This window comes from Falco naumanni, chromosome 3 (assembly GCF_017639655.2).
Source record: "Falco naumanni isolate bFalNau1 chromosome 3, bFalNau1.pat, whole genome shotgun sequence".
NCBI lineage: Eukaryota > Metazoa > Chordata > Aves > Falconiformes > Falconidae > Falco > Falco naumanni.
In genome coordinates this window covers 10,615,526-10,639,493 of record NC_054056.1, presented here as the reverse complement: position 1 = coordinate 10,639,493, position 23,968 = coordinate 10,615,526, and the positions used below count along the sequence as shown (strand labels likewise).

Sequence of the window (23,968 nt, the reverse complement as noted above, 5' to 3'; positions counted from 1 at the left end):
GCAAAGCCACCAGTGCATCACCAGTGAGCACAGCCAGCCCACCCAAGGACCCTCCCTCCAAACTTGCTGTGGAAAAGGAACCAACAAACCTCCAACACACAGCAGGAGGGAAAGCATCTTGTTAGCACAACGCAGTAAGTACAGCAAAAGATGTCCATTTATTCAATAACAAGCTGTTCATTGCTCTCAGCCATCTAAGAGAAAAAAGTAAAATTGAAATTCAAGTGTGTCTTTTTGAATAATTATCAGAATTAAACTTTATTTTTCTAATTAGAAGTCCTATGGTGTTTTCTTTTTTTTTTTTTTACGTTTGAATTAGATGTTGAACTCTAACTCTGTTCAGTACATACCTCGTTTGATCCCAGTGTAATGAATAACAGGGAATGGAGGTGGGGATGATGAACACGTCAAATTAGCCCTTTGATTACTGACCATCCCAGTGCCAACAAATCCATCACCTACACTGCCAGGCTCAGATTTACGGGGGTGTACACCACAGCTTGCCTTGCAAAACCCTTCATCCCCCTCTTGTTTCTGTCTCTTCTCATATTGGGGTTAACCACTGCCCTCCACGCACTCCTCCTGCCCGCAGCAGAGGAACGGAGACCCAGTCCATGAACCTCAGCCTCAATTATTCCTGTATCCCCACCCCAGAGGATGGAGATGCGAAGGAGGCGGTGATTTTCAGAGGTGCTTGGTGACAAGCAATTAAAGCAGCTCACGGTGCCGAGGCGTACCCAAACTGTATCACCCGACCGAAGCCGGTGGGACCGCGAGGGGCAGCCCCCAGAAACCAGCATCCCCGCTGCTGGCAGCAGCCCCTCGGCTCGCAAAGGCAGAGAGCTGCAGGGAAGGCATCATCCTCATCGGGCTAAAGGAGATTAACGTTGCCGCTTGCTGCCTTTTATCCTGTCAAATCGGGCCGGCTGCAGCGCTTATCAGGCAAAGCAATATACCTGCTAGGTGGAAAGGAGACTTTCCAAACGTACCAAGGACTGTTTAGTACAACTTCAGCCGCCTGCCCTCCCTCCACCCCCGCAAGCAGGTTTTGGAACGGAAAACCACAGAAACCCGATAGGATTTTAGTCAGCACAGCAGTACTATCCCCCACGCGTTTTGAGAGGTCTGGCACAATTTGATGCTCACTGATATTTGGCCAGATGTTTCAAGTTATTTAAGCCATTACCTTCTGCCATTATTGCTTTGAAGTGATGAAAGAGAGATCAGAGCAGCCCTGCAAATCATGAAAGCACTGTACCAATAACCACCCTACTCATTCCAAGGTGAAGACTCAAATGGCGAGGACAGTAATCTTTCTGTGCTTTACAGATGGAAAGCAGACGAGTAAAGGGTTAAGCAGTTGGTCCAAGATCTCTCTTGGACGATGGTAGCAAAGCAGGGCTGAAGGGTCAAAAGCGTTCCCAACTTTTGCTTTGAGCTCCACCTTACAGGTAACGCACGTTTGGTCAAGCATCGTACCAAGGGGAAGGGCACTGGAAGGTGCAGTGTGCAAGAGGAAGCCAGAGGGAAAAAAAAAAGAAACTGAAAAAGGGGGGAAAAAGCCCTTCTCAATGCACTTACAGTGAAAGGCAGATGCTGAGCCCAGGAGTCCCTGCCCCACGCTGCTGGCAGAAAGGTGCTGAGGCTGTGTGCTCAGCAAGAGCAGGTAGCCTTCCTGCAGAGTGCCCCAGGAAGGAGGGGACACGCTCCCTGTTAGGGGATCACCATCTGTTTGATTATATCATTGATTACACTGTTTCACTGTCGTGATTACATTATTTGATATTACCCATCACGTCCCCTGTTTGCTACATCACCACACAGGAACGAGAAGGGCACGGTGACGTTACCAGAGCTCCCTGCTCTTGAATACGAAAGATCTCCCTTTTGGTCAGCAGGTCCACGGATCACTCAGAGAAATGATAAGTGACCTCCCAGGCTTTTCCCAAGTAAACCAGTCTACCCCACAGCAGCTATGTCCTCTGAGTGCCAGGACAGCAGCGGCAGCGATGAGCATTCCTGCAGAGACCCCAGAACTCTCCGATCTAAATGGGAAGTTGCCTCAAGAAACCCACTGCGCGAAGCTTGTCTGAGTTCCCTCTGACTTCCCACCTCGTGGTGCTTTGCTGCTCCAGCAAGTTTTAAAACACCCCAATTACAACCAGACTCTGTAGATAGAGCTAATAGACAAATGGAGTTCGGAGTCTGCAAGCAGAAGATATTCAGACTGGTGTTGCTTTTAAACTAATGGGATTTGTAGCTCTCACAGGTTAGGGAAGAGCCAACCGCTGTGATGAAGAGACAGAAGAAGCCACATTAGCCAATGCACTGCAGGGCTTTCCATTTTACAGCATTAGAATAAAAATAATGCACTAGAAAATGCTGTTTTGCAGCAGATTGGATAGCACAGCATTTCCTGGCATGGTGCTGGATCAAAGCCAAATTCTATAGCATTAATTATGCAAACACCAACGAGATACATTTTGTCAGTTAAAGCAAAGAAAAATAATCAGATCAGTGTCGTTACAGTGTGAAGAAGCAAAACAGATTTTGTGCAAACGATTAAATTCATTTGTGCAGTCAACCTGCACGTACGCTTCCTCCAGATTTGCAAGTTATTGCGCCAGTTTTCTCAAATGCGAGAAAACGTGAAGCTCACACACAATGCCATGTCAGATGTGGTGACAGTCCTTAAGTGTTTTGGTTTTTTTAAGTTTTCATAGCTTATCTCATCGGTGGGTTTCTGCCACAGAGAAAAAGTAGCCGGGCACATAGATCTATGTCGCTCTCATCACAGCTGAGAGGCAAGAGCAAAACAGCCGTTTTTCTTTAACGAGGCTTAGTTAAAATAGTAGCAAATGCAAAATTCAAGTGGATGAGACCAAATACCTACCTGCACATAGTAATGAAATTTATATAAAGCCATTTCTTTAAAAAATTACCCAGGAGCACACCTGGCTGAGTGAGCACACACACGGCCTTTCTCTGCAGACGTTAAACGCTCAACAGCCACCGGCCCCAGCCTGGGGGGCGTGCAGGGCTGACGGCTTTTCTGACCCCCTCCTGGCCCAAGTGCAAGCAAGGGTAGCAGGGGAATCCGAAAATAAAAAATATCTGCCTTTAGCTAAATTTGTTTGGAATATAAATCCTAGAGCGGTTTGGGTGGGAAGGGACCGCACAGAGCACCCAGCTGCAGCCCCTGCCGTGGGCAGGGACCCCTCCCCCCAGCCCCGGCTGCTCCCAGCCCCGTCCAGCCTGGCCTTGGGCACTGCCGGGGCTGGGGCACCCACAGCTGCTCTGGAACAGTTTCTTCCTAAGATCTAATCCCAAAGTCTCCAGTGAAAGGCATAGGCAGGAGGCAATTCCTTGCTTGCCTGGGTGTTGGGAGTTCAGCATAGCTCCACGGGGTACAACCTTCACCCTGAATGTTACCCAGATTTCTATTTCTGCCTCGGGCACTTCCCCCCCGCCCCCCCCCCTAGTATTTTGGATGCACTATGGAACTCACATTTGGAGCCCTGTCCACTTCTGTAAGCTCCACTCTGCTGCCTGAAACTGCCTTTGCTTGTCAAATTTTAATTGCTTTGTCAGAAAATAATTACGGCTCTTTCACAGCTCTCTCTGCTTTCTGGGCTATTTCATTCCAGATCCATCTCTCAGTTCAGTTTCTTACGACAGCCTCAGAAACCCACAGAAAAAAAAAAATAAAATAAAATCAAGCCAGTTCCTCAGCCTGGGATCAGTCACAAATACCTCCAGCTGTTCCCTGGTTTGGGAGTTTTGCTTAAAAACGCATTACTCAGCTCTCTTGTTTTTACAAGGAGCACAGGGCTGAGGTTTCTGTCCTAGGATTCTCCGTAAACCTCCTTTGCCCGAGGCAGCTGCACGCTGTAACACCACCAACTGCTTCCCAACCAGCCTGTGCCAGGAATCAGGCTGCCTCCTGGCTGCCCTCTTTTTCGGGACACCTACGGAGCAAAGCATTGTTTAAACCCTCCGTCACTGTCCTCCATGTACCCAGGAGGTTTCTTTCAAACGCAGCTTTTTATCAATCTGCTCTTTCGCTCAGGCACTTTGCTGTTTACTCCCAGTTGCAAATGCTACTCAGCAACCACAGAAAGCCAAGGGGCTGGACACACGCAGCTTTTTTTTCAGTGCCCACATTCTCTTCGCCTTTAATAACCTGAGTGGGTTTATGAAGATAATGAGCCTGAGAGCCCACCCATGTTAGAGTCACCCAAAGCTTCAGAGGTTTGCCTTCGCTTCAGCAGCCCGGCTCTTCCTTGCAGCCTGCGCCCAGCCCACGGCACAGCCTGCCTTCGGCGTGAGCTGTCTGTCAGCCTCTAACGTCTGCAACAGCACCTGTGACTGGGCCCTTTAACATCGGTGTCTTTGTACGCAAATACTACCAAAATCAGCGTTTTTACAAAACCAGTGGTATCTACATACGGTAAACATTTGACCTCACATCTCCTATAAATACCATATTTATATATATTGTTGGAGATAATATATGTGTATATATATATAATATTTGTATATATATTATAATATTTCTATATATATCTATATAAAATATATATTATATAATATAATATAGAATATATATGAATAATATATATATTATAGGAGATGTGAGGTCAAATGGTTACCATATGTATTTATGTATATAGCATTTATAGTATTTATATGCTATATATGTATATATATAAATGAAAACACATTTCAAACCTATTGACTTCAGCTTTGATCCAGTGACACGCCAGGAAACTGCTGTTTCTACACTGCAACCACATCTGACCACCAATGCCTACTTTGCTGCCACTGACCGTGTTTTCCAAACGGCAAGAAACCCCACTATCGATGCATTCGCAGCAATTAATGAGGTCCCAGGAGCATCGCTGCCTTGGCAGAAGGTTGCCTGCTGAAGAGCATCCTCGCAGAACCACGGGGTTTTCTTTCACACGCCAGACAGCAGAATGCTGCCCACCCGCCGGAGCTGCGCCAAGCACCCAGGATCCTTATTTTCACTAAATTTGCCCTCGGCTGTGCGCAGCCCCTGCTTGCCTTGCCACCTCTTCCCTGCCACAGAGACTTCAAGGCTTTAAGCTGTGACTCGGACCTCCCAACCACCGCTGCGTAGCTCCAGATCACGACCCCGGGCAGGCTGCCGGTGAGCACTGTGAAACCTGCCCCTCCTGCAGGAGGTGGGCACCGTGCCCTCCCCGCGCGTGCTGGGTCTCCTGCTCCCATGCTCTGCCGATAAAGACCATCTGGTTTGCAGCCGGGGAAAAGACACACGCGGCTCAGATCAAGTGAGAGCTACATCCAGACGAGTGGAAGGGTTTCTATTTTAGCCTCTTCTCTGGTGCTAACCCACAGGTCTGCTCTCAGCTGTTCATTTCCCTGTATTTCGAGGAGGACTATGTGGCCGTAGTTCTGTTATCATATTCACAGCCAAAACCTTTATGCCATTTTGCTCCTTGCATCCCAAAGCAACACCATCCAGATGCAAGCTATCGCTGCCTCCCTGTTCCCCACCATTCCAAGGACCGCACAGGACATGCCACCTTCTCTTTATGACTTCCACAATGAGATGCCTAATTACTCTGCTCTGAAAATTCAGTTTTGATTGAGTTTTAGTGCTGCCTTATGGGTCCTTTGTTCACTGAGAAACAAGCTACCATCCAGCCTCACCTCTTTTGATCCTCTGCTTCTGTAATTAACCAAACTTTGTGGCCAAAGCCACTGTTGTATATAAAGCACCTGCGTTTCATCTAATAGAAAACAGCAGTTTCCTAGCTGGAATGCAAGCACCTGCCTCTTGAAGCTCAGTAATCCCACTAATTAGCTCCTCCTCTCCATTTTACCTCTAAATATGTATTCTGTAGGGTGAAAAGAAGTGCTGCCACCTGCTACCACTTTTTTTCCCCGCACGATTCCCAGTGGATTACTTCTACATATTTATCCTGGGCAGAGAAGCTGTTTCCCCCTCCAGGTTTATTCTCCACAAGTGTCCTGTAATGGGTTTCCATCCTTGCAGGAGGGACACATGTGGGTCCCAGAGCCGCTTCCCAAGCGGACCCGCAGCTGCTGGCACGTTTGGGATTTGAGAAGCCTTTAATTATCCCCCTTTCATTGTATCAGTCGAACGCTGCCTCTGAGCACGTAATGTATTATTTTAGTGGGCTGCCACATGAGATCTCTTGGAAATATAATTTAATTCATGAGCTGACATAGGTGTATGCTATTTATATTATGACTTACAACTTTCATAATATCGGACTGGTCCGCAGTATTTGGGAGTCGATCTTCTGTTTGCTTTCCACGAATGTCCGCAGTCCCCAGGAGTGTTTGTGTTACTGATTATGCAAACAAAAAATGTATAAGCATATTCTCTAGAAATTCCAAATACCTCAGGGAAGCTTTTAAATGCAAAGGTACAGGCTTGTCAGATGCGTCCATGGGACAAAATGAACAGAGAATGGAAAATAAACCTCCACTGCAAAACGTTCAGTCTTAAATAAAATTTGTAAAGGACTTAGTGTCGTGCCTCTTTGTCATTGCTAAGGTCACACATCATGTTATCTAAGTGAAATACCAGTTCTCAACTTAGTTTCTTAGCAATAAATGGTAGTGGCAAGAAAGCTATTGATAATTCTGGCACCAAAACATTATCAGACGCTGCCTGCAGGCACGGGCAGTCCTCGCCGCTCCAGGCTATCGCTTTTGGTTGAATTCAGATATCGCTCTCTTACTTGTAGGCAGAATGCAGATAACATTTTAGCTATAGAAGCGAGCTTCAAGGCAAAACATGGAACTCGTTAAAAGCCATTAGCATAAGCATTTTGAAGGTTTCTTGGGCTTCTGCCTGTTCAGCTTTGCCTTATTTGGGGCTCAGCCATCAGCAAACTGCTGAATAAGGTGTCTACCAACGTCGTCCTCGGTGGGATGCAATGAGGCTAGCTTGACCTGAGCCGGGTGAGGAACGTAGCACAGACACACTGCACCACCAGAAGACAAGGAAAGACTCTTACCTAAATAGAAATGGACTTCGCCATGAGATAGAAATCTCAATTATGCACAAGGGAGAAATTTCTCAGCAGTGTCAGAGGCTTAGTCTCCTGAAGCTTACCCAGAAAATGTGGTTTGGCACCCACACACCTGTATCATTTCTCAACTCCTGCATATCTTATCCAAATCTTTACTTCCCTCCCTGCCTCCAGGAGAATATGAAATGCTTTTCAGTACAGTACCTCTTGCTACTAAAAGCAGAGGCAGAAATGTGGTTTGGCATCCACAGCCCCATATAGCTTCTCAACTCCTGCGTATCTTATCCAAATCTTCCCTTCCCTCCCTGCCTCCAGGAGCATACCAAGTGCTTTTCCATGCAGTACCTCTTGCTGCTAAAAGCAGTCAGGAAATCATCCCTTCACGCGTACTTAGGACATCACATCTGCGAATTTGCTGTAGATACAAACCTTGCTTTTTAAAAAAGCCATTTTAAAAATAATCATCATTTGCAAAAATCTGTTTTCCCTCTAGAATGGGCTTCCTAATAAACTCCAACCACTTCACACCCCAGGCTAGTTTATCATCTCTTTTCCATGACCTTCATCTAACTTCAGCTTTCATACACAGAGTAGGAGTGAGTTATTTTGATTAACGATGATTGCTTCTTTGTCAGACCAGTAAATCAACTAAAATAAGAAACTCATACCTTGAAAGATTTAGAGGAGTTGCTGCCAAGTGTTTTTATAAGGTCTTCATTCACCCTCCATTGTGTGCTCTACCCTCAAATGCGCCACAATAAAATCCCTTGCACCATCAGTTCCCCTCCCCCCTTCCGCAAACATTGCACTTTGGTGGTTTCAGCGGGGCTGACACATTAGCGCAGCTGTAGGACTGGTTTATTTTCTTGTTTGTGCACAGTCATCACCAATCCTATGAGCAGCGTAAGTACGGCAGGACAGGAAGACTTGGGCCGGCTAGTAACGCTGGATTTGGCAGGGAGGGTGACGTTCACAACGGCCGTGGGCTTGCCCAGCGGGTGGAGAGTGCTTGACTAAAGCTGCTGAGGGCAGGGACCTCCACCCATCCCACTCCTACCAGTTTGATGCCAGTGCCAGCAAGAGATGCCCAGAGCCTGGAGAGGGATGGCAGGGCAGCAGGAGAGCACCTGAAGAGCGGCACAAAGGAGTTCCAGCCCCTCTAGCCAGCATGTCAACATCGGGGTCCAGCTCCGATGCCTCTATGCAAAGGCACGTCACACGGGGGAGGAACGGGAGGCGTTAGTGATATGTGGCCAACGGTTCAACATCCAGGCACAGACCAGTGCCAAGCGGCGTTCCTCAGGGATCGGTACTGGGAATGGCACTGTTTAACACCTTTAGTAGCGACACGGACAGTGGGATGGAGCCATCAGCAAGTCTGCGATGACACCAAGCTGAGTGGTGCGGTCAACACGCTGGGTGGAAGGTTGTCACCCAGAGGGACCTTGACAGGCTGGAGAGGTGGGCCCATGTGACCCTCCTGAAGCCCAACAAGGCCAAGGGCAAGGTCCTGCCCGTGGGTTGGGGCAATCCCAAGCACGAATCCAGGCTGGGCGGGGAATGGGGCGAGAGCAGCCCTGCGGAGAAGGACCTGGGGGTGCTGGTGGATGAGAAGCCGGACATGAGCCAGCAATGCAGTTTGCAGCCCAGCAAGCCAGCCCTACGAGGGGCTGCACTGCCGGCAGGCGAGAGAGGGGGCTCTGCCCCTCTGCCCCGCTTTGCTGAGACCTCCCAGTAGCGCCGCTTCCAGCTCAGGGGTCCCCAGTATGACAAGAACACGGAGCTGCTGGAGTGGGGCCAGGGGCGGCCACACAGTGACCGGGGGCTGGAGCCCCCCTGCTGCGGAGCCAGGCTGAGGGGGCTGGGGCTGCTCAGCCTGGGGGAGAGACGGCGCCGGGGGGACCTTGGGGCACCTCCCGGTACATAAAGGGGCTACGAGAAAGCAGGAGGGGGCTTTGTACGAGGGCACGTGGTGACAGGGCAAGGCCGGAACGGCTTTAAGCTGAAAGAGGGGAGACTGAGGTTGGATCTCGGGAAGAAACTGCTCCCGGTGAGGGCGGCGAGGCGCCGGCACAGGCTGCCCAGAGCAGCTGCGGGTGCCCCAGCTCTGGGGGGCTGGAGCTGGATGCTCTGTATGGTCCCTTCCCACTCAGACCCTTTCACGGTTCTACGAGCAGGGAGTTGTGCCTGTTTTGACAGCCCCCGGTGCCCCTCACCCCCGGCAGTATCACAGATGTGGAAGTGGCAGCTGGCCACGCGGAAAAATTATAATTACGCTTTCAGTTCCATACATTCATGAGAGTTATAGCGTTGCTGCTGCAGCTCTTTAACAGACGCTCAAGTGCATTATTCATAGGGGGTTTTAAAGAAGTCTGTAATCACGGGAACTGCTTCCTCTATATTTTTAACCACACGGGAAGGATCTCCAAGTACCACTTCAGCTCCCATTTTAGACCAGATGCCATTTGTTTAAATGCATCTTCGCATGCTGAAAGAATTATGTTGTGAAAATTCAAAGCCGCCAAAGTTTGGAAAATTTGGCCCAGGTTTGGCCTGCCTTTGAAGAATTTAATCTGAAATAGTTCAGACCGACTCTGAAACAGTTTGCCTTGGAATAGCAGTCCTTGCCCGAGATGCTGAGGCTGATGCACCTGCCCTGGGAAATGTCCCTCTGCTCCAAAAGGTCCCTTGCCAGTCCCCTGCCTGCAGCCCAAAGGTGCAGAGGGAGGGATGGGGCATTGGGGCAGGGCTGGTTCTGGGGCAGCGATGTCCTGGCAACACTATGTGTGCATTCACGGCAAGATCTCCCGTCTTGGGAACAAGTCAAAGCGGAGACACCTTTGATGCCCCTGTTTGGAGAGACCTGGCGTGTGACAGGTCACCCCTCAGGGCCGCACGGGCAGGGGGTCAAACCTCCAGCCCAGGGCGATGGAAGAGCGGAGCAGCACCGTGATGCTTCCCAGCCTCCTGGCAGGCGGCTGTACTTGAGCACGGGGAAGGGGGGCGCGGGGGGTTGCCACAGGGAAGAGGATTGCAAGCAGCAGGAGAAGCAGCACCTCTTCGGGAGGAGCTTTTGCCCACCACATCACATCAGCTCAACGACCGAGGGTGCAAGAGAAACAACTTACCGGCAAAGCAACGACGATGCTGAGCCCAGGATCTGCACCTCAAATATGACTTAAATAGAGCTCAGCATTCATTGCTATGGATTTCATGCTTTCTCTTAACAGGCGGCTAGCGAAAAATGAAGCCACTGTATTCTGCAAAAGCAATGCCAGACACAAATACTGTTTTCATGTAAAATCTTGGTGGCTTGTGCCAATATAAGACAAGCATCAGCCACAGATGTTAGTTAAGGACATCTTAATGTAGTGTTCACTGTGCATTCTGCAGCCTAATTACACTGCCTTCATTATTAATAACGTACAAACTGAGTAGCAATAGATTAAGACAGTTTTCTCTATTTAATTTTAGGTCTTTTGCAATGTAAGTCAAAACCAGATGGATAAAAAGAAAAAGAAAAATAATGAGATTACTGCGAACACAAAAATGAGAGATAAAATATTTCAGAAAAACAGACGTTGCTTTTACTACCATTATGCAAAAAAAATAATGGAGACTGACATCATTTGGAAGGGAAATGGAAACAATTGGGGAATATTAATTGGAGCACACATCATGCAGTGATTTTGAATTCCTCTATGCAGAAAGACAGAGAGGAAAAAAGTTGCTGTATTCTCCCAGCCTCTGGCAGTCTGCGGCCAGCAAGGGAAGGTCGCGCTTGAAAGAGGAGCCGCAGCCCCCCTAAGTCAGCTGAAGCACTTTTCAAAGGGGGCAGCACTCCCTGCTTTGGGGGGATGAGCTGTACATTTGTAGCTCGCTCTTTTTAAGCTGAAAAATAAGAATATCTTGACTTCCCCCAGGCTACCCAGCCCTGCGTTCACAACTCACCCCCTTTACAAATGTACTCGCTTCTACCTGTTAACCCAGCTGCTAGAATACTATAAAATACATCACAGTCCTAGAGCAAATAGCTTTTTCAACCACTGCAGAAAAAAATGGATACTGGAAAGGTATTTCAAAAAGAAAACCTTACTTTTTTGGAAATCTTCTCTTTCCTTATAGCCATTTTTATGGAGATTTCTCACGCAGAAATAAGCATTAACCACTAATTCACAGGTGACGTGAAAAGCGTTATTTTAAGAAGAAACAAGGAAGATGGCCAGTGGGCCTGAGTAAATCACAAGCCACTCGTGTGCCCCTATCATTACTTTTTGCCTATCAGGAGACAGCAGCAAGAAATCCTGCTGACCTCCCCGACCGGCCAGCATCCCTTCGCCCCTCCGAATCCCCCCTCCCAAACCACAGCCCACCAGGCACGCCGGCAGGGATGCAACGCCGCTCAGACAAGGCACAGCATCAGCACGAAGGGCTGCAGCGCTCCGACTGTGTCACTCCTGGTCCTGCCCTGCTCCATCACTTCGTGGTCTCGCTTACCAAAGCACCTCCAGCAACTGGGAGACGTTGCGTGCGCTCTCAAGCCAAGAAGGACAGTTTTCCACTGGCTTGCCACAGACACTTCTAATACAAGGTCTTTAAATACTTATGGTATGGCGGGGTGGGGAATTCAGGGGAATTAGGCTCCTAAGCACCTCGGGCTGCTCTGCCCTGGGCAGCCGGTGTGCTGGAGTGGAGTGATCCAGCTCTTCTTCAACATCTCCCCCATGTGGCACCAGCAATGTTCACAGTGCGCTTCGTGCGCACGATTCACACTCCGCAATGGGTGAGAGGGGGAGCCAGGGCTGCTGCTAACGAGGAAACGCTTTGCCATCAATTCCCACCTTACTGGGCACCAACTTTCTTATGCATTAATTGGGTTTTCGTTCCCATGGTCCTTTCTCCTGACTCCATCCCCTCTGTCATGCCAGGCTTCGATGCTTTCCCCTTCAACAGAAATAGCATTCATATCCTTGAAAGATGAGATAAATAAAGAGCTCACATAAAGAAATTATGTGGGACAGATATTCAGAGCCTCCACTTACTCTTTAGAAGAGTAAGCGCTGCGTGCTTGAAACCTAATGAAGGTTTGAGTTGGGTGAGTGAGCAGCAAATCATTGCTTTTCCACAAGAGCCAGACTCTACCACCAGAGTGGAGGTTAAGCACAAAAAGCAGGTCAAAAACTATCAGCATGTCAACAAAATAGTTAATTCAAATATCGAAAGGAAAAAAAAAAAAATATTGCAGTTTCCTTATAATGAGAATTTTCATGTAACATTTAGCTCGCAGGAGGAGTGGCTAATTCCATCTGTGTTAATCTTAAACTAGCGTAGTTTTGCTTTTAGCTTAATCACTAAGCGACCAAGTTACCAGAAGAAGACAAGCTATCCAGCAATTATCACACAAACAGGTCTGGGGCTGGATTCTGACATCGCACCAACAAAATCCATGGAGATTTTCCCGAGAGTCCCATGACAGGAGAGTCAAGGATATAAAAACTGACATATGATTACATGTTAATTGGTCCCAATCCCATTCGTGGTTCCAGTCCCACTCAAAGCCTTTTAATTCAGGGAAGAGTTGGGCAGAAATGATAGCACCAATTATTGCTAAGAGGTACCAAGGTGCATTACTTGATATTTATTATTAACAGCATCTTTTAAAGCAATTTGCATCCTAAGGATCTCAGAGCTTTTACACATTAATAGATGAAGAGCCTCACACGATCACTGTGAAGTAGGCAAATATTACTCCCAACTCACAGATAAATGAGGAAAATGGGAATTAAATCACATCCTTAAATTTACACAATGGATAAAAGACACCTTTGCCCGGTAGGGAGAGCAGATCTTAAGTGATGACAAGGTCTTGCAACCAGTGAATCAATCTCCTTGCTTGGAAAATTTGAGTCCAGAGCAAATCTGCAGTTTGCCAAAGCTCTGTGCAAATGAAATCAGACAGAGCCTATTTAACATGGATGCTTTCACTGGAAAGCAGCTTAGCCTACGGCCTAGAAGGAGTTAAAGTATAAAGGATTACAACATCTGGACAAGATCTGCTGCCAGGGTTAACTCGCATGGCTGTTTCGAATATTTTTGCCTCTTTTCAGCAGGAATAGCAGACCAGCATTCTCTTTCAGAAACCGGCTCTTCCGTTTGAATTTGCTTTCAAAAACCAGACAGCTTCTGCTTGCAAAATGAGCTCCCTGTCCAGCATCCCAGGCGTGAATTCAGAGAAATAGCTTAATTTTTATCAAGCAAGCCCTTGAAGCAACTGTTGATACATGGGGAAAGGACACAAACACTTGCTCTATCTCGGAGAGCCATCAAGTATTTATTAGCCTTTCCGAGACAAAAATACAAACGTAAGTTTGGCTGGCTCACACCTCCCAGCCGGGCTCGACTTTGCTGACCTCTGAGCTCCCAGGTCGGAGGGAAGGTTTGCAGCTGACTCAGGAGAACTAACTGCTCCATGATGGAGCTCTCGGGCTTCCCGGTGGGTTACTCCAGCGGCACAGCACTGGCGCAGCTTGCGCAGGGGCTTAGCAGGGGGTTTTGCTTGTTTGTGAACTAGAAACGGAGCAAGAGGCTCTTCAGGCAGGAGAAAGCACACCGAGCATTCGGAGGGAATAAAACACATTTTCCCGAGTCTTCACATCCTCGACTCGTGCAGAAGATGCTTCCCGAGCGCAGAGTGAAGCTCACCGGGATTTTGTTTCATTTGTTGGCTGCACAATTGGGGTTTTCTTTTCTTATTAACTGAAAATCTGCAATGCTGATAAACTGCTGTGATAGCAGATACACTCTGGTCTCCCCTAATTGCTTCTTCTGCATTTATGAAGATACTTTTCATTTATCTCTCATGAACTCTAATTAAAGCTTGCAGAGCTTTTACACGCACACCCCCCCACTCATGAATATACATCATGTTTTAAGTGACACAAAATTGCCATCTTCTTTTCTTCAGCATTCAACAGGACTCTGCATCTGAACCGCTCCATCCTGGACCACCTGCTCAGGGGGGCAAGGACATTTTGTGAGTGAAGGAATCGGAGAAACTGGAATGTTGGTGTTCTCTGGGTATGAGCTCCATTTGCAGTATTTACTGCCTGCAGGGATCTGCCTCCAGACCTTGGCTTCCTTTTGCGTTTTCTCTTTTAATCAGTCTTGCCTCCCCTCTGGCTTAAAGAAAGGCATCTCTCTTGTTTCTCAGCTGCTATATACACACAGAATCACCGCACGGGCAGGGCTGGAAGGGCCCCCTGGAGATCATCCAGCCCAAGCCCCTGCTGAAGCACGTTCTCCTACAGCAGGTTGCACAGTCTCATGTCCAGCCAGGTTCTGAACCTCTCTGGGCAGCCCATCCCAGCGCTCCATCACCCTCACAGTACAGAAGTTTTTCCAAACATCCAGACGGAGCCTCCTGTGCTGCAGTTTGTGCCCGCTGCCCCTGGCTGCACCACTGAAAAGAGCCCGGCCCCGGCCCCTTGGTGCTCGCTCTCAAGAGATTTGTAGACACCGGTCAAGATCCTCTCTCAGCCTTCTCTTCTCCAGGCTGAACAGCCCAGCTCTCGCAGCCTTTCCCCCTCAGGGAGATGCTCCAGTCCCCTCCTCATCCTCGTAGCCTCCGCCGGACCCTCTCCAGCGGTTCCCTGTCCCTCTTGAACGGGGGAGCCCAGACCTGGACCCAGCACTTCTGATGTGGCCTCACCAGGGCAGAGCAGAGGGGGAGGACCACCTCCCTCACCCTGCTGGCCATGCTCCTCCTCATGCACCCCAGGGTGCCATTGGCCGTCTTGGCCACCCGGGCACACTGCTGGCCCATGGGCAACCTGCTGCTCACCAGCACTCCCAGGTCCTTCCCCACAGAGCTGCCTCCAGCAGCTCAGCTGTCCCTCCCCAGCAGAAGGACCTCACGCTTGCTTTGGTTGAACTTCACGAGGTTCCTCTGTGCCCAGCTCTCCAGCCTGCCCAGCTCTCACTGAACGGCAGCACAGCATATAGATGCATGTATGTGCGTGTGCACAGCATGCATATATGCATTTATCTCCCTGAAGCACAGTGCCGAGCTGCTGATATACAACATCCAACTTGGACCTCTCCACTGGTATGACCATTCTCTCCTGCTGACCTCCACACCGTAATGAAAAAAAAAAAGTCAGCACTAATTTATAAGCAATTAAATGAACAACAGACCTGATGAGACTCTCACTCCTGCACCCTTTACACACGAGGTTATGCTCTCCTGCTTATACACGATATTTTTTTTTGAGTCGTCTTGCTATTGCAGGGTTGCAAATATTGAAAGCATTTCTGACCTTTCAACCACAATATCCAACCTAACTCCGAACAATGAGCATTTTCCAGTACGACAGGAGAGCAAAGCAAGAAAGAGGGAGAATGAAATCAGAACCGAGCCAATGCTGCTGCGTTGAACCAGCCTGTACCCAACACGTTACCACCAGCTTCAGTCCTAGAGGACTCGAGCGGTAGTGAATGGAATGTTGTTTTCCAGCCCCATTACTTAGTGATTTAAATATTTCGTTGCAGCAATGCTAGGCAAAAGAATCTACCCTCTGCACGGCCCCAGCTCAGCTCTCTCCCCCACTATGACAGTTTTCTCTCTCCTCCTAAGCCCTGCTGCATTTCCAGAAGCAGATGTTTAAGCTGTCCCCCCGGCTACCCCCATGCCCAGCCCCGTCTCCTCCCTGCCTTGGGACTGCTCCTTCCCGTGCCCCCAGCGCACTGGCAGCAGCGCAGCAAAGCACGCTGAGAGCTGCACCACGGCACGGCGAGGAGGGACGGCAGAGCCTCAGCAGCACCAAGCATCTGCGCACGAGGAACCAGCCGAATTTAGATTCTCTTCATGGCACAGACGGTCACAGCTGGTACGGATAAGGATTTAAAATATTTAAGATGGCTTTTTCTCTCCAGACCAGGGGAGGAGGGGAGCAGGGGCTGGCCAGGGCACAGCAGTAGCTGAATGACCACAGTGACCCTGGGATGGCGACCCTGCAAGGTGTAACACCGAAAAACATACAGCAACAGCTCCTCGTACCCGGCACCAGGCACTGGGCTGAACACCCGCGCTGGCGTCAGACGGAGTAACGTGCGGGACAAGGCTGGCCCTCCCGCGGCAGCCGAGGGTCCCATCGGTGGCAGGGGGTGACGCTGCCGTGGGACGTGGGGTGAAGGATGGACAGGTCAAGACATGGAATTACAACAAGTACAGGCTAAAGCAGACCCTGAATCCACCACGGCCACCTTGCCTAAAATGTAAGATCCGCATGGATGTGCTGCAAGGCAAATTTTCCAGATTTAAAGATCTGGAAGTAAATTGAATTTAAATACTCGGAGAAAAACTATCTTCATAGCTGGATTAGCTTTTACTTCACTGGCTGCACCCACCTGAGACAGACCGGTTGGAACCACAAAGGGCTTTTGGCCCCTTCAGCCGTGCATCAGAGGTTGCGCCAAGTCCATCTTCTCCTCCGTTCACACGCAGTAAGGAAATCTCCTCTGTCACTTAACTCAGTACCAACTCAACGGCATCACTCCTTTACACTACGAGTGAAGGATGGAGAACATCAGCCTACCCCCCTCCTCGTATGAATCAGTAAATTACAGGTGGCTGAAAGTGGGTGGTGAGTAATCAGCGCACCCAAGGCGGGACATGGAGGAGGACCACCGCTCCGACCGAGACCCACGGCCTGGGGGTGACTAACGATGCGCAGACAGACAGCAACACACACCTTCCAGCACACCTATTTCCAGGGTATCTTTGATCTGCCCTCATTACGGAACACATCATTCTCCAAACAGGCTGAGCTACCAGAGGCAGTCCACAAATCAATTCTTCCTCTCCCCGACCATGAAGAGAGGCAGCGGGTTGTCAGCTACACGTCTGGGGACAGGCACCGCAAACCGGGCTCCTGTTAGCACACACTAATGATGTCATTAGACACAACACAGCCCTTGACGAAGCTGGCTAGGTTCGGTGTTTTATCTTCTCATCCTTCAAGAGAAACGAGAGCCTTTTGTGCTCCCTTTCAGGCTAGACCTAGAGGGATCATTAGAAGATGATTCCAAGCTGCTGGCTTGGAAGCGGCTAAAAAGATTTCTCCTTATGGAAATGGGATGGCAAGATTCATGTAAAAAAAAACGTGTGCAGCAGCAAGGTTTTTTTCCAGGCTTTCCCCTAAAAACATCCTGATTTTAACTGAAGCTTTTTTCCAAGCCAAACCAGCTTACGAGATGCGAATCCTGACACACATGAACGCCAATTTACAAATGCATTTTGGTAACATTCCGTAACAAAGAATTAGTATTGTATCTATTCCTGCATCCTCCAAAACAAATCAGTGTGGCGAGGACGCTTTCAGAAGTCGCATAATCTAAGTTTATTGGAACAAACAGCAAATCCTCCCTTCCCTTTTCTTCCTGTTGATACTAATATGACCCACTCACGTGAAAATAAAGGTCCTGGGGTTTGGCTACCAAAGCTCAGTCTGCTAGAAGTCTGAAAAGCAGATGGTGCTAAGTGTTTAACTAATAAGCAAAATATTGCAGCAACATGGTTGGTTTTGTACAACAGACCTCCGCAGAACATAAGAATTATTTTTAAAGGTCAGCTGATGAAATAGCACTATTTTGCTACTAGTTCTGCAGCTGTTATCACAGCCGTCTCAGCAACAGCCTGCCTCAGAAAGACAACAGAGACTGCTGAAGAGAAGATGATCAGGTAAAAGAGCTCAAGAAATTAGTACTTATTTCCAGGCGACAAAAGGAATAGAGGCTCATATAAAAAACCAAAGCTAAACAGCCGGTGGGATGCTGAAAGGCTAAAAGTAAGTCATGCCAAGTGGGTTTTCCCTTTTTTCAAAGGCTGAAAGACTCTCACCTGAAATGATTCATTTACAGGATCTCAGTGTCAAACTTAAAGGGCTTATGGAGGTGCCAACTCAAATACTCAAATATTTTCCGAAGAAAAACAGGGCAAAATCCTCTACCCAAACTGGTACCAACTTCCAGCAATATCTACAGACCTGTCTTTGTAGACACTCGCTAAAGGTTTGTCCCACTAGGTAATGACAGCTGGAGCCATTTGATTCAGAGTGAAGTGCTAGAACACTGGATTTTAAACAAAAGAAGAAAAAAACCCCCAGCTTCTAAATGTAAATGGAAGTATTCTTTCCCCTGTGATTTTGGGGCAACCACCATACTATTTTGTTAGCAACTTAGGCTAGAAGTACCACCAGGCTTATTTTCTGCCTTTACCTAAGAAAGAAACAAACCCCCCAGCAGGGAAGCAATTGTGTAGCTCTACACCCCCACGCTCTCACACTTAGTCAACAACTGAAATCCAATTAAACAGAACCCAGGTGTCCCACAAGGTTACTAAGCTCATCGTGCTCTTAAGTCGTCCCTTGCGGTACGACTGCATTTGAGAAGTCCAGCCCAGACCAAAGGATTCTCTCTCTGTCCATTCACCCCTTCTGTACCAGCACCTAAGGGGGCCCCGACAACAATCCCAGTGCTGCTGGGAAAGAACTGCATGAAAAGAAGGTATTTCTCCCAAAGAACCTAAAATCCACTCGAAGTCAATTAAACACTTTATGGGAGTAACTAAATGCACTGAACTTCCTGAAAGCTTGGCTTTTAAGGTCAGGCACCCAGAAAAATTACATGTGTTCCTTCATAACCCTGCGTTCAGAACATGACCCTGCGTCTGAGGCTGATGCTAGCGCCCGCGTGCACCTTTCCGACTCGATTTACAAATCTCTTCAGCAAACTGCTGGATCAGAGCTGCCGTGTATGACTCAGCCCTTCAATGTTATTATCTCCCTTCTGCTCCATGCCAGCCAAGGCTCTCACAACAGCAATTAGAAACAGAAAGTCAAGTGGAACAAAACAAAACAAAAAAGTAATTTTGGTAAAGCTGGGGGGGAGATTTAAAGTTTGGAGGTATAATGGATTCGCATCACGTGTGTCTCAGAAGCAATAAATCCTGCTTAGGGAAACGTCTGAGGAAAAACCACACTAAGCTATAAAATTCCACCTTGGAGGATTATAAAACAACATGCATAGAGCAAACATCCTTTCCGAGCATAATAGGACTGCCAGAAATGATTGACAACAATGACAATCTATCATAGGCTGCCATATCCCCACGATAACACCTTGCACGGGGCTGTCTGGCAGAAATTAAATTGTTTATTCATTCCTATACTACGTAGAGGATGGAACATGTCACACGGAATAAATGCACCTTTTCTTTCTGTCTGCTTTTATGCACCCGCATTATTTAAGTACACCTTTTAGTTCATACAACACTATTTCAATTTCCTCTCGGATTTCTCCCCCCCCTTCCCAGCCAGCTCTGCAGATGATGACTTGCTAAGCACCGTTTAGGGGAACGTGATGCCTTTATACCTCCAGACTGATGTCAGGAAGCTGCTGCACAGCTGAAACAAATACGAGAAATGAGCAATCTGGATGGAAAGCTCCAACCCTCACTTGGAGGGAGGGTGATGCTCCCTTTCCAGAGCTCTGCCAGCCCAGCAGCGAGCATGCAGGTCAGCAAGCAATCCGTCCCACAAGGTATTTTCATGCTGAGGAAATCCTATCCGGGGTGTGTAAATGGATGGAGACCACCGGGGTCAAGAGATCCCTGCAGATTGTAATGACTTTCATTAAATCACTGTCTTCCCTGGGCAGAATTTGAGCTGACAGCCTATTGCTGAGAGACTCCACACAGCTTATTACCTATCCCCACATGCAGTTTAATACCGCTGACACGCCAGCTTGTGTCTGAAACGGTGCAGCCAGCAGGACGGGGGCAGGGACCATCCCCCTGTGCTCGGCGCTGCCGAGGCTGCACCGCTCGTGCCAGGCTCAGCTCTGGCCCCTCACCGCAGGAGGGACGTTGGGTGCTGGAGCGTGTCCAGAGCCGGGCAGCGGGGCTGGGGCACCTCTCCGGTGGGGAGCTGGGGGGTATTCAGCCTGCAGAGAAGGGGGCTCATGGGGACCCTCTCGCTCCCTGCAGCTGCCTGATGGGAGCGGGTAGCGAGGGGGGGTCGGGCTCTGCTCCCAGGTGACAAGCGACAGGACAAGAGGGAATGGCCTCAACTTGCACCAGGGGAGGGTCAGGTTGGGCATTAGGAAAAACACCTTCACCGAAAGGGCTGTCAAGCGCTGGGACCGGCTGTCAGGGAGCCTGGGGGGGTCACCACCCCCGGGGTGCTTAAAAGATGCATGGATGTGGCGCCTGGGGACATTCTTTAGCGGTGGGCTTGGCAGTGCCGGTTAACGGTTGGATTTGATGATCTTAAAGGTCTTTTCCAAGCCAGTCAGTTCTGTGCCTCTATGACTCTCTGTCAGCACCCACCTCTTGGCCAGCCCTCGGCACAGGTCCCAGCACCCATCCTACGTCAGTTGACATCACTGACGTTTCTGTAAGCAGGATGCAAAATACGCGAGGCAACGTCCCATTCTCCATAGAGAAAGCCCTGTCACATATGGGATTTTTTTTCCCTCCCATTCAAGAGCTGTTTCTCTAGTCTGTGTTTGTCAACAAGTGACCTCCAGCACGGTGAATTTCTCCTATAAAGCCACAGTCACTACTGTCACAGTCGTGTGTACACCACTACTGCAAAACCTGAGCCATGAAAATCAGTGAAAAGTAAATTGATGGGAAAACAGACGGGGAAAATAGGTTCTTCCAAGAAGCCAAGGGAGAAATAAATACGGTCCAACGAAGGGAGTGGGCTGACGCTCAGGAGCATGCAGTCCACATTCTGATTATCAGTAAATCTGGCTGTGAAACCCCAAACAAACTTCCCAGTGCCTCTGGGCTGTGGTCCCTCTTCTCCACGCTGACAGGCATCCGTTAGCGGGTCCTCTCGGCGATGCATTGCTGAGGGCAGGGACTGGCAACTTCACAGCCAGATGCACATGGTCCCCGAGGCAGCCTGGTCTAAAAACGTTCACAGCATTTTCCAAAGTGGAGAACTACGTTTGATTGGTTTCGTGATTCATCTTAAGTCAGAAAAAAATTACTCGGGATCAAAGTTAGATCCGTAGTGGATCCGAAGACTTTTCTTCAGCCACATCTCCTGGCCTGCTGGTGTCCTGGCAGAGTTACAAAAATTTGTCCAATTTCTCTCCACACCAGAAAGGCAGCAAGTGTGAGACATCATCCCCACAGGCTGTGTTTTCAAAGCAGATTAGCAGTGTCAGAGAAGTGAGAAATGCCCATTAACTGGCCCCTTTGATCACTCGATTCTGGGGGGGTTGGCAGTCCACCTAATTTCTACCCAAAATTCCAAGCCAGATGTTCTTTCCTCAGATTATTGACCAGCGAAAATCGGGTCCACATTAAGAGAGGAGGAAAGGGAGCAAAAGAGCCAAGCACTGGATTTCAGCTTATCTTCGTACAGAACCTTGCACAATCATTCTTAGAGCTGCAGGGCTCCATTTTCCTGTAAAAAACACTAGCTGGGAAGAAATGAGATCAGGTGAGGAAAAGGAAATAATTGCATTGGTGATATTTTTTCCTCCTGTGTAATTAGAGCCATGGGGCACTATGCAGTCAGGGTTAGTATGTACTTTATATGCACACACTGGCAACAATATTCCTCTTTAGGTAGCTTGCTGCCAGCCTTGTGTTTCTTTCATTCCTCAGAGCATTTATTTTATTGGGGTTTTTTTGTACTTGACGTTGTGATCTGTTTAGTTCCATCCTTTTGCTTACCACTCACCGCTTCCCACCTTGTCATCCTGAAAATCCCAGGCGAAGAAACTGCCCTGTCCTTTCTGGTAAGAGACGTGGGTGCATCACAAGGATGCAGGAGCGCATGACACTTCCCCATTGCTATTAGCATTTCCTTAATCAGTCACTCTATCACAGGCACCGCTTAATATGCATTCAGGACAGCTGATAAGTAGCAAAGCAAAGCTCTGGTGCTAAAAAACCATATTCCTGCACAAGGGGATTATAATAGGTACCTTTTTGCCCCATATGCATTTTAAACTGCAACATGCAGATGCAGTAAACATCTGCCTGCCCTCACGCCTGACTCCTTAAAGTTATTCCCAGCTGCAGCACAGGCCACAGGAGGAAATCCAAACGCACAATCCAACCCTCCACATTCCCCGCGGCATTGCGGCAGCGCTCCATCCATTGGTTTGGAGTAAATGGAGGTGACTTGGCTAAAGACCTACTAAAGTGGCATGAACACCACAGTCATAGAAACAAAATCCTGAGCCCAGCAATAACCGTTTGCTCACTGCGCACTCCACAGCCCCCAAAGCCTGCACTGACTCCCCGTGCAAAAATACTCAACGTTAAAATACATACATCACTAACAGCAGGCCACATGCAACAAGGTCCTACTACCCACAGTAATGGGGACCAAAGGCTCTGAAGGCGAGAGAAGCAGGTAAGGCAACCACCAGACTCCACATGGGAGAACAGGAGACTAAACCACAAAAACGCGTGGGTTTTTTTCTCCATCCAGGCACCTGGGAAATGCCGGCAGCACGGCACGTACCAGCAGCACCGCCAGCACCAGCACAGCGGGGCCCAGCAGGGACAGCCATCGGGAAAAGCCCCAAAGAAGATTATTTTGCTAAACCCCTACAGGAATAATTTCCTCCTCTCTTATTTCCGTGTTCGGCTTCTAAGAGGCAACAGGCACAAGCTGCAATAGGGGACGTGCCAATAGATGTTGAGGAAAACAAAAATAAAACCCTGTGAGAGAGGTCGAAGCGTGGAGCCCGGGCTGTGTGCAGCCCCTGCAGAGCTCGGGGGTGCTCAGGACAGTCTCAGACCTGCTCCGCCAGATTTTAGGGCTTCCCAGCAGAGAAGGGAGAGGAGACCGCCCTGTTTTCAAAACAACCCTCTGACACAAGCTGCCGTTTTCCATCCAGGCTTTACAAATAAAGACCAAAAGGGAATATAAAAAAAAAAAAAAAAAAATCCTGAATATTTCAAAGGGGCTTTTTTTTATAGGATGAAGGAAGCACACTGTAACACAGCAAACCTACAGAGGGAGAGATTTTATGTCAAAGCACCAAAGGCACAAAGAAACATCTGCACATCGTTTCATGACTTTTAACTGGCATTTTAGAGCATGGCTAAAGCAACAGCTCACTTACGCGTCTGGCACTTCTAAAACCAGCATTCAGCACAGATGCTCAGTGGCAAAACAATTTTCTTTTGCCAGGGCTGACACTGGATTGCCATCAGCGGGTATATCGCTGCATTTTCTCTTGAAACTCCGGAGCGATTTTCCACCCAGGCCATCACAAGCTGCACGCCCGGCACGCCGTGATGGCCTGCCCACACCTGCAGGTTTCGGAAGCCAAAGTCAGTTTTAAACAAGTGTCAGGGACTAATGCTTTCCACTGCAAAAGCCGCCAATAAAAATGACATACCGCCTCCAGATCTGTGCAATGAGCCTTGTGTCCTAGCAGATGGGAGTTTATCGATTTCCTACCTGCGCATCCATTAGGAGGTGCCTCATCAGCATCATGGCATTTTTCAGAGATTCCTTCTCGCTGGGCAGAAAGGCATCTTCCTCTTCGTCCAGCGTTTTTGATTTGTTGATGATAAAATGGGAGATCTGGTCATTCAGGGAATGGAGCGACTCCACAGCTGCAGAGACAGAGAGGGAAAGCAAAATGGGCATGAAACCACACTGGAGGGAGATGACACCCTTTGCTCAGTTTGAGATGAGCTATGGAGTGCAATCTGCTTTTGAAAAGCACAGCAGGAAACTGGTCCCCATCACCTCCCTTGGCCTCTCTCCTGAGAGTGCCAGCAAAAGGCATGATGAAGACTAGTGACCACTGTAAAGTCATATATCGATGGAGAACTGCAGCCAACAGCAACAAGGCAATGCGGTCTAAATTAACAC

At 48.6% G+C, this 23,968-nt stretch overlaps 1 protein-coding gene across 1 annotated transcript in view; it reads right to left on the bottom strand.

The window, feature by feature from the left end:
- Window positions 1-23,706, bottom strand: part of KAZN (kazrin, periplakin interacting protein) — a 171,033-nt gene extending 147,327 nt beyond the window's left edge. The window contains exon 1 of the mRNA XM_040586329.1: window positions 23,549-23,706. Coding sequence (XP_040442263.1) covers window positions 23,549-23,584 — 36 coding nt within the window. The 5' untranslated portion in view covers window positions 23,585-23,706. The remainder of the gene's footprint in view (window positions 1-23,548) is intronic.
- Between the last annotated feature and the right edge of the window lie 262 nt (window positions 23,707-23,968).